This window comes from Crinia signifera, chromosome 8 (assembly GCF_055691185.1).
Source record: "Crinia signifera chromosome 8, ASM5569118v1, whole genome shotgun sequence".
In the NCBI taxonomy this organism is placed as follows: domain Eukaryota; kingdom Metazoa; phylum Chordata; class Amphibia; order Anura; family Myobatrachidae; genus Crinia; species Crinia signifera.
Window position 1 is genome coordinate 20,209,485 of NC_139224.1, and position 11,527 is coordinate 20,221,011.

The 11,527-nt window shown below is 47.8% G+C and overlaps 1 protein-coding gene across 1 annotated transcript in view; it reads left to right on the forward strand.

Moving 5' to 3' along the window:
* The window catches only part of CAMK1 (calcium/calmodulin dependent protein kinase I), a 109,711-nt gene extending 100,417 nt beyond the window's left edge, over positions 1-9,294 (forward strand). The window contains exon 12 of the mRNA XM_083155941.1: positions 7,134-9,294. Within this exon, the coding sequence (XP_083012067.1) occupies positions 7,134-7,237 (104 nt within the window). The 3' untranslated portion in view covers positions 7,238-9,294. The remainder of the gene's footprint in view (positions 1-7,133) is intronic.
* The last annotated feature ends 2,233 nt before the right edge of the window (positions 9,295-11,527 follow it).

Below are 11,527 nucleotides of genomic sequence, written 5' to 3' on the forward strand. Positions count from 1 at the left end.
CGTGCCCTACAACAGAGGATCATTTAGGTTCTAGGTGCTGAAGGATAGTTTCCATAACCTGAAGTGTAATTGTATGGAACGTTTTGAAAACTGTTCTAGGTACTTGTGTAGTTTCACGGCGCCGCCGCCGCGCGCACAGTCTGTCTCTGAAACTTGGCAGGCTCTGTTTAACTGTGCGCGTGCCGCTTTAGCTCTGCCTGACTGTGCTCGTGCCGCTTTAGCTGTAAGCTACGTATTGACAGCTACGTTAACAGCGTAGCGACGGGCGGCAGCAGCAGCGCGCTGCCCAGGCGCTTACAGGTCACTGTGGGACTTGTAGTTCCACAGTGAAATAAGCAGCGCCTGGGCACCGCTGACAACGGGGGCATGTAAAAGTGGACACCCCGGGCACCCCCCGCCACACCGCTACCAAAGGGGGAGTCCCCCATGCAGACGCTAAATTTAGACGCAAAAGCGTCTGAAAACCGGACTACCTGCTAGCCGCTACGAAGGGGTCGTGTCCCCTATGCAGGCGCTAAAACTTGGACGCTTTAGTGTCTGAATCCCGACTACCTGCTAGACGCTAAGAAGCTGGGGGGTTTCTGGACTTAGACGCTAAAGCCTCTGAATTTAGTTGGGACTAGGGGTACACTATTTAAACCTGTCCACAGTGGCACTAGTCGACGCAACAGCTGTCGACCTTGTAAATCCCACTATCCACGCCAACCCGAAGCGTGGCGAGCGGCGGTGGTACGCGTCCTACGACCTTTTCATACCCCCACTATCCACGCTGGCGTGGAGTTGAGAATAGAAAGTGTGGCGAGCTCCGCGAGGGGACACGGACACCTGTGAAGCCCGCGAGGGGACGCGTATACCTGCGCTCGCCACGCTTCGGGCTCGGTGGCTCGCTGCGCTCGCCACACTTTCTATCCTCAACTCCACGCCGACGTGGAGAGTGGGGGTATGAAAAGGTCGTAGGACGCGTACCGCCTGCGCTCGCCACGCTTTGGGTTGGCGTGGATAGTGGGATTTACAAGGTCGACAGCTGTTGTGTCGACTAGTGCCACTGTGGACAGGTTTAAGAGTGTTTTGCACAGTGCATATGGATTCAGACACTAAAGCGTCTAAATTGTAGCGTCTGCATTTCGGGCACCCTCTTTGATATCGGTGTGCTGAGTTTAGACAGAATTAGATGCTACGCTACGCTGATAACTTAGCGCTGCGCTGAGAACAGCTAGAGCCAGTGGCGTAACTATAGCACCGCAGCCCCCGCCACCGCGGGAGGGGGGGGGGGGGCTCTGTGCATATGGGGGCGCCGGGGGCTGTGGTGCTATAGTTACACCTCCCCCCAATCCCCCGCAGGCTTACCTATTTCGCTGGTCCCGGCGGCTCCATTCTTCTGCTGAGGACCACCACAAAATGGCCGCCCCCATACAGCACACAGTTCTCTGAAACTGTCTGCTGTATGGGGGCGCCCATTTTGTGGTGGTCCTCAGCAGAAGAACGGAGCCGCTGGGACCAGCACGAAAGGTAAGGCTGCGGGGGATTGGGGGGGGGTTGAATGGGCGGCGGGGGGCGCCCCCCCCCCTAACGGCGGGGGGGTGCCCAAAACGTAGCTACGCCGCTGGCTAGAGCGGCACACGCACACGCTACGCTGTTAACGTAGCTCTGAGAACAGCTAGAGCGGCACGCGCCCAGAGTCTGGCAGGCTGCCAAGTTGCAAACAGAGTGTGCGCGCGGCGGCGCCGTGAAACTACACAAGTACCCTGTTCTATAATTAGATCTTTCTCCTTGCTCTATTACAGTGGTTCTCAAACTTGGTTCTCAAGTTCTCATTTTCCTTGGTCCACACAGTTCTCATTTTCCGGGTCCCCGGCAGGTGCACTGTGTGTGTGTGTGTGTGTGTGTGAGACCAGCTGTCCCATTGTAAAATCCACAGGTGACCTGCAAAACGTGGACTCTTGAGGACTGAGTCTGAGAACCTGTGCACTTTCAGGGGTACATTTACTGATGGTCGTTCTATTGAAGATGAGATGTTTTCCATCGCAACCAATCAGATTCTTTTATAGACAAATCAGCTGCTCTGTACTATGCAAATTATAGATGTTACATCAGTGCTGATTGGCTGCCATGGGCCACTCCTCCTCTGGCTCACTTCTCTCTTATCACCGCTTCATACATCTGCCCCAATGTGCCGTATTGTGACAGCAGGGGTTATGCTGTATGTCACGCTGTGAAAGCCCATTATAATAATATGCCAGGTACATCATCAATTCCCCGATGCTTCACAATTACAGCTTACATCTGAAATAAAGGGGAAAAAATAACTTTATGGTCAAAAATTCAGGAATACATTCATTTTTTTCCCCTCATCATTCTACGCACAACACCTCATAATGACAATGTGAAAAAAAGTTTTGGGGGAGATTTTTTGCAAATTTATTAAAAATAAATGACTAAGAAATCACATGTACATAAGTACAGCTGGGTCCTCATTCCCAGCAATAGGTACTGTATCGCTATCGCCATATATTGATGGTGCAGTGGCCAAATAAGGTTACCGCTGTGTGTTAAGTACTGAACACATTATTTAATATTTGTTCTCTGGCTGTTCCCTAATACACAGCGTCTTTTTCTACAATGTGCGAGCCAGTGTCCAGCTGCCATGGAAACGCCTTTTCCCAAACTGCATTGCTGCTTTCCGTTAGCCACAGAATAACACACGCTCACATTCTCTAGGCGACTCTCATATACTATACAAATATACATACGGATATACATTTTTTTTTATTATTTATTGTCTTTGTTTTAACCCAAAGGGGGATATTCAATACCCGGGTCACGACTGTCGGTGGGCCCGACAGCCGTGACCCTGTCCTGTTCTCGGCCGACTTGACTGGTAATCGACTGTGTTGATTTGTACTTGATCTCTCTCTCCCCTTTAGCTCACTCCAAGTTTTGATACATCTCCCCCTATGCTGGTAAATAGCCTTTTCGTGGCCTGGGTTTGCACGTGAGAACAGTGTAGGCTTGTGCTCCGCACGTGTCAGCTGTAGACAATCCTCCGCTGCCCATCTGCCCTGTGACTCCCCATTGTGCAGTCCGTAGTCTCAGCTCGCCGCAGCAAACAGAGCTTATTGTGTTGGCCAGTGTGTGTGTGAGCTTTCTCCCTACAGCCATGTACACCTAGAATAACAATGTAAAATGGGGGTGGGGCAGCAGTGAGCCGGTACAAGCGTGTCTCCGTGGTACTTTCCCATGAATATGTATGTGAATGTAAGGTTAGGCCAGAGGTTGCCACCAGTGGGAATATCGGCTTAGTGTGGTTCCAAGACACGGAGCGGAGGAATTTCCCCCAGACTCGTGTTCGCTGTGCAATAAATACATACATAGCTCAGTAATACTTCTGCTGGCTCAGCTGCTGTCCTGCTGTAACCTTATCCCAAATCCCTCGCATGGTGTGGCTAATAGCCAACCGTAATGTGCGGCGCCTGAGGACGCCGACAGAAGGTACTTTTTTAGAAAAATAAGTTACTTGAAAGAGTCTCTCGTTACATCCAAATGTGTTATGCTTCACTGGACCACAGCGAAGGAATTTACTGGGGCGCGAAGCCCAAATTTGCTTTTAGAATGGGCTCAGCGCCTGTTCTGTACGTTTTGTGTTGCGTTAATGGAAAGATAATTTATGGTGCCCAAGTTTAACACTGGTGTTAGAAGTCCTCTGTCCTGTCCCATGTTCTGCTGTGTTTCTGTACAGGGGATGTATTTTTTTTTAGTTTGTCCAGTATTTTAAACTAGTCCGGTCCGTGTTTACGCTTATGCAAAAAAAGTTTTGTAAAGTGAAAATGTTTTAACACCCTTATAGGCCTTTAACCCCTTCGGTGGTATGCCTGGAAATTTCTAGGGCTGCGCTACAGGAGCGGGCTCTCCCAAAAATTTCTTTAATGTCACTGTAAAGAAAGGTTGCGCCAGTGGTGCGACCTGCGGTGAACCACTAGAGGGCACCACCATTGCCCCTGTCGTTGATTCAGTGTCATGCGCTGCGCAGGGGAGAGAGGCAGCAGCAGCCTTTGCAGGAATATAACCATGCCCCCTCCTACTGGACACGCCACTCCCATTGACCACGCCTTTTTTTTTACCTGGGCCTGGCGGTGCTTTCAGGTGCCCTGGTTGTATTCAGAAAGTCATAAGCTTTCCAACGGCATATCACAATGCATGAAAACAACAGAAATAGCATGGACCCTTATGACAGCACCCTTAAGGGCTTGTCCGACTAAACCCATCTTTGAATTTAGATCATCCCTTAAAATGATAAGGTAGTGTGTAAATTTGAAGACGATCAAAGTGTTTGAGAGTTACTGTATGTTGGAACATCCGTACACGCGCACAAACATCATTTAATTATACTTATGGAAATAATGCTTTACATTTTAATATCTAGTTCTGGCCCGTCGCACCGAGCTGACCTCCACTTATACCCCATTCACACCAGCCTAAATTCCCGGGTTGAGTCCGGGAACAACCCGGTACTACCTCTGGTGTGAAAGGTACCCGGGACAAATTACCGGGTTAATTTGCCGGCAATCCAACCCGGCTAGGTAGCAGGGTTGTTCCCGGGTTTAACCCCGGGGACCTGGCTGGTGTGAAAGGTGTAGGGTATACTTACCCGGATTGCCGTGTCCTCCGTGTCCTGTCCGACGGGAATTAATGCAGGCGGCGGGCGCAAATGACGGGACAGGCGGCAGATGATGATGACGCAGCTCTCCAGCGGCAGTGAGGACGCCGGAGAGCTGCGTCATCTTCATCCGCCGCCTGTCCTGTCATTTGCACCGCCGCCTGTGTGGATCCCTGGCCTGTGCGGAGGACCAGCAACCGGGGTGAGTATTCTTCCCACCTCCTGTCCACCTCCGCCGTCATCCCGCCGACTGCCTGACGTCATCCCGCCTCCTCCCCACCTCCTGCCGGCCTCCTTCCCGCCCCCTTCACACACCAGTAAATGCAGGGACATTTCTGGTGTGAATGGGTCCAAACCCGGGAATATCCCTGCTTGTCCCGGGAACTGAATTCCCGGGTTTGTCCCTGCATTTCTGGTGTGAAAGGGGTATTAGTTTTCTTGCATTTAAATGTTTTTCCAAAACATAAACACTAAACCTCCCTTAATCCAGTTCTGATCGCTCAGATTGCAGTAACATGTATGTAGATCCTTTGGTATTACAGAAATCCGTTCTACAGCAAAGCCAAGGGAGCTTAGAACGTTTTATTCCAGTGATTTACAAGTAACCGCAGGGATAAGTGCTGTAAAAGGTGCACTCGATCTGCTAATTGTATCTATATTGCGTAATCCCACAATCCTCATAAATGGACCTAAATTGCGGATATATACGAGGATTGTAGGAGTCATGTTCAGAAACTGATGGGTTGTTTAGGGTAGACTCTGTGTAAGCCAAAGTTACCAGCTGCCTCGCTGATCACACTTACCGGGAGTGACAGGATTCTATTAGGGGCTTGCACAGAAGTTGCCAAAATCAACCAATAAGCTTCTAGCTATCATTTTAATAAAACTGGACACGATAAATGCTTCTTAGAAGCTGATCAGGTGCTACGGTGTGTCTTGTAATGGGTCGGGCTAACATCTATGAGCGTAACCATTATGTGTGGTTGGAATGGTCCCACAAGCTCTCCCATAGAAATATATTGCTTTAAAATCTTTCTCGGAACAGAGTTGCCTATGCTGTAAGAAAGTAATCCTTAAGCTGTGTACACACGGGGGCGATAGGGGCTGAAATCGCTGGAAATATGGTTGCAGGCGACCATATTGCCAGTGATGGGAGTGTGCCCCGGCGATAAATTGCCGGGTGCGCGCTCCCGTTTTCAGCCCCGTTCTAATCACTGGTCGCAGGAGCTTGCTACCGCGACCAGCTGATTATCTCTGCGACTCCCCCGGCAGAGGTTCCTTTTCATCAGCGACCATCTCTGGTCGCTGATAAAAAGGAGAAACTGAGCAATATATTGCTAGCAATATATCTCCCCCGTGTGTACGGGGCTTGAGACTAGAGGTTCCCAAACTCTGCTTTAAAGGCACTTGAATAGGGGTTTTCAATCCTGGTACCTATTCAGTACCGTCCGTTTCCATCCAGGACTTGTCGGATCTGTAGTTTCAGAATCGGACACTAAATTGTCGAATTACCATCCTTTTCTGTCCAAAAAGACGCGGACTTCCCCGGTCCAGGTCTTTTCCGAAGGTAGGAAGACGGGAAATTACATTGAATAGGCTGAATGTAAATTCGACCTATTCCTCTTAAAAACGGACTATGTTTTCAATGAATGGAAATATTGGCCGGCATTGAGTTTACTAAAAATTAAAAGCAGTAATGTTTTCCATAGCAACCAATGAGATTCTCTGTCATTTCTCTAGGGAAGTGGTTCTCAAACTCGGTCCTCAGAAACCCACACAGTTCACGTTTTCCAGGTCTCCAGACGCGTGCACTCATTACTGACTGACTTTCTAGAAGATCTACAGGCGGAGCTAATTATTTCACTTGTGATTCTGTGCGGAGACCTGGAAAACATGCACTGAGGACCGACTTGGACACGCCATGCAAATCATCGTTCCGTGTCTCACACTGATGAGATCGGAACAGCTAGGTGTAAGTAGGATTTGTGGCATCTGCTTGTGTTGGTGCTGTGAATCTCTCTCCAAGCTTCACTAAATTGCTCCCATTATATTGTAGGACCAGAGGCCAGTTTGATATGTAAAATCCTTTACGAACCGTTGTATCAAATATCTTGAATAATGTATTGAGCTGTATTCTCAGTGCCGAACCTTTTACCGCTGCCGCGCCTTCGTTGGTGTCTGCCGCTGAATGTAGAAGTGCAATTAGATCCAACATTACACCATTTTTATGTTGAATATAATAGCCCTTTGAAATCTAGGTCCCAAGATGGCTGAAGACGCAGCAGTGTTGGAAAGCGCTGTATAGTCAATTTAGCTCAATAGCTTTATTAGGAGCTTCCAAGAAAACGTGTGACGCATCCATGGCCCTTAAGGCATAAGATTGATACTTCCGCTATTTTTGTGTACTCAACGGACAACTCTGGTTGTCATTTAATGTCTTCTTCACTGTCTCATTGACTTGCCCTCCTTTATATTTCAGGCTCCCTTTCAGAGAATTGTCAAGACCGATGTTCCCAGAAGTCTCCGGAGAGCAATTCGCTGGGTTACACCTCCCACCACTGTCCACAATCGAACCGGGTTTAAGGCTGCCCGTCGCGCATCTGGGATGTGGTGTCACTGAGAATAAAGGCAGCCGCCACTCTTGAGTGATAGTTCGGGGTTGGCTGGCTGTGAAGGGCAGACCTTCATGCAAGGACAGGCCTTTCCTAGGAAACCACGGGGGGTGGGATTGGGAAGAGAGGGTACCGAAAGAGGGAACAGCCTTTCTGTTTGCTTGTGTATGTGAGTGCGTATGTATGACGGCGAGAGACGCATGAACCTCGAGAAGAGACTGAAATATTGGCAGGGCGTCCTCCTTGTACCAATTTTGTAAAATGTTGCCTGCGCATTATATGTAATGGAGGGAGTGTTTATTTTTTTTTCTTTTCTGTATCGCGGTGGAGACTGTCGCTGTTGTGTTTCTTGGCTTCCAGTAAAGACTTTTTGTTAACGGGAAGAAAGTGAGGTCATGAAACCTCCTAATGACTCCTCGCTGGTTCACGGAAAACGCAGAGGAACACTAGGCAGAAGGGTTTATCCTTTTGCATTTGGTGGACCATAGAACTGATGTGGACAGTCCTGGTTCTTCTGAACCTTCTGGCAGAGGGATCGACGTTGGTGAAAGTCTTACTTGTTCTTCCAGGCTTTGAGCGAACGCTCAGGTTTTTCAGACTTATTTGCGGTGGTGGCAACGCATTTTACGGGTGGAGATTTGAAGACTTGACAACATTCCAAGAGACTTGTGCCCCTTGCAAGGCCTTCTGGGTATTTCTAGATTTTTTTTTCAAGACTCTGTTTTGTGTTCAGTGGTGTAACAATGCAAACTGTTCTACGTACAGGAATTTTGAACGTTTTATAGTGACACATCTGCTAGGCCAACCAGTGTTTGCCGGTAAGCCCAACACAGGTACGTGTGCTGGGTGAGGAATTGGCTTCTGTGAATGTATTTCACTGTGGGTCATCGTGGTAAATCTGTACTATCCCCCGGTTCTCTGGCACCATTCAGAATGTCGGCCGTTGGCAAACAATACCATCTGGTGCTGATACAAACCAGCTAGATTAGCGGTGTAGACCGATGACGTAGCTGGATGATAACTTCTTGACAGTGACAATATGAAAACAAGTTCTATCGATAGGAAAAAATACACTAAGAAAACTTTTTTAAATTTTCTGCTCCTGTGTATTGGGATTGTAGTAAAATACTATCTCATCAATGTAGATCGCCACTGCGCCCTTAATTAAATCCACTCGAACGATGTTAACGTTTTTAGCAGAGAAATTTTTAAGTCTATCAGACGTTTTATTGCAGTTTTATTGTATTCTTTTTAAAACATCAAAATAAAAACAATTGAAATGTTTTAACAATTGGGGGTGGGGTAACTATTGTTAATATTTTGGTGGAAAGTTGCACCTATATTATAAAATGACTGTAAGCTGTAAGGGGTTGGCAAATGTATGTGCAGAGATTCGGAGATGTCGCGCCCATGCGAGGAATGTAGGTAAACTCTTCGCCCTCTGGTTAGAAGACGAATCTGGACTTGGCGGTTAGGTCAGACCCAGACAGGTCAGGAATTGCTGCCTGCTTACGGCTACAGAAAACTGTGTATTTGTTTGACAGTAAGCCAAGTGTCTATTTGTTTTCCTTGTAACACACTACCATAGGGAAAGCTGTGGTTCTCCAGATGCTGTAGAACCACAGATCCCAGCATGCCCTGCCACCATTTTATATTTTAGAGCCTAACCAACCTGTGGCTTTCCAGCTGTTGTTAAACTACAAGTCCCAGCATGCCTTGCCACAGTTTTGCTATTAGGGAATGCTAAAACTGTGGCAAGGCATGCTGGGATATGTAGTTTTGTAACAGCTGGAGGGCCACAGGTCTGTTTCAGAGCAGGCTAAAACTGTAGCAAAGCATGCTGGGTTGTGTCGTTCCGTAGGATCTAGAGCGCTGAAGGGGTGGTGGTGGATATTGCCAATAGTGAACCTTTCTCATAATGAAAAATCCCTTATTTACTCAATAAAACAATCTAGATGATATTCTGCATCCACTACCTAAAGTTCCATAAATGCTTGGAAACATTTAATTATTGACACATTTTTTTTTGTTTAAAAAAAATGTATTACAAGTAACTAAGGGCATTTGCGTAGAACGAAAATCCCCTGATACAGAGGAGAGACCAGGCCTAATATGAATAGGCCCCTCCCCCTCCGGTCAAATTGCTGCGATTTGTGGGTCAGTGGGGAGGGGGCGGAGCCAGTACTGTGTTATCCTATTAGAATTGCATCATGCGGCGAGCGCAGCAAGCCCGCAAGGGGCTTTGTTGCAATTGCCATGCTGTCTGAGTCCGGCCAGTCAGGATCCCGACGTCAAGCTAATGACTGTCGGGATCCCGACGTCAAGCTAATGACTGGGATTTTTTTTTTTTTTAAGCTAAAATTGGATTTTTTTTTAAGTAAAACAAGTACGTGCTCAGCAATTACAGAGCAAAGAATTCAGAGATTTTAATACGTGTCATCAGCCAAATGCAAGTTCTGAACATTTGTTTAAACCTGTTCAGGGTGTAAGACAGTTATAAAATATGCTGGGAAATATATAGAACATCTCAAACTGATGCAAAAATCCCCTGAGCTACTGTAGGTTCACACCAGGCTGCTAGTACACGCCCGGGTTTTTTCAAAAAAGGCGGGAATATTTCATTTTTTTGTAAAAGACCCCAATTAAATAAAAATTTCAACATATTATTGTTTTTTTTAGTAATAACCCAAAAATAAAAAAAATCTGCAATATCCTAAACCATATATCTGGCTGCGATTGGCCACTGGGCACAGATCAATACTGAACTAATGAAGAGAAAAAAAGCGGTACTTGTTTCCTAGCACGGCCACACCGATTAAGATCGGGGTGGTCGTGCTGAAAAAAATCGGGTCGATCGCATCGCATGCGATTTGGTCGCATGCGATGCGATCGACGCGACCGACCGATTTTTGACCCGATTTTTTTCATTGAATCCAATGTAAATTGGGTCCCTGGGACCCAATTTTACATTGGATTCAATGAAAAAAATTCCCAACACCCCCAAATTGAAGCGCGTAAACAGCAGCCCACGATAGACGCATACCCGAAGCGTGGCGAGCGCAGCGAGCCCGCGAGGGGTGGCGGTACGCGTCCTCCGACCTTTTCATGCCCTACTATCCACTAGGGCGTGGAGTGAGAATAGAATAGTGTGGCGAGCGCAGCGAGCCACCGAGCCCGAAGCGTGGCGAGGGGACGCGGATACCTTCACAGGTAAACGCGTCCCTTCGCGGGCTTCACAGGTGTCCGCGTCGCCACGGACACCTGTGAAGCCCGCAAGGGGACGCGTATAACTGTGAAGGTATCCGCGTCCCCTCGCGGGGCTCGCTGCGCTCGCCACGCTTCGGGCTCGGTGGCTCGCTGCGCTCGCCACACTATTCTATTCTCACTCCACGCCCTAGTGGATAGTAGGGCATGAAAAGGTCGGAGGACGCGTACCGCCGCCCCTCGCGGGCTCGCTGCGCTCGCCACGCTTCGGGTTGGCGTCTATCGTGGGGCGACGACGGGGACATCTATAATGTGAAATGGGTCATATGGACCCATTTCACATTTTTTGACATTTTTACACCATTTCAATGTTAAAATTTTTTTTAACATTGAATCCTATGCAAAAATCGGGTGCATCGCGTCGCATCGCGTCGGGACCAATGTTAATGGTCCCGACCGACGCGATGCCCCCGATATTTTACCTTTCCCGACAAGATTTCAATGTTAAAATATTTTTTAACATTGAAGTCTATGGAAATATCGGGGGCATCACGTCGGTCGCGTCGGGACCAATGTTAATGGTCCCGACCGACGCGATGCCCCCGATATTTTATCCTAGCCGGCAAAATGGACCTGATTTCAAAAGAAATCGGGTCCATCGTGGGTAATCGTGTCCCTTAAGTAAGGGACACGATTACTCACGATTGTGGCCGTGCTAGGAAACAAGTACCAAAAAAGCTATTGCAAAATCTTGTTTGCCTATTTGTACATAATGCTGCTTTATTCAGCAATTCCGAGTAGATATTCACAGATCGCTTCATTGTGAGATTTGGGGCAGGCAGACGAATAGTCCGTTTTTAAAACATGGACTGGACCGGTTGTACGCCATCTTCCAGCACCTTCCTTACATTTGGGCTACGACAGCCTTTGTTATTCTGAATACTAAAGAATTCAAAATTTCAGAGCACATGATTGAGATGTTCTTACTCCTGATTGGTCAGTGTAACTTCAGTTGAACCACTTGGTAAAGGAAACGGGACCTTGGTCAATGTTTTTT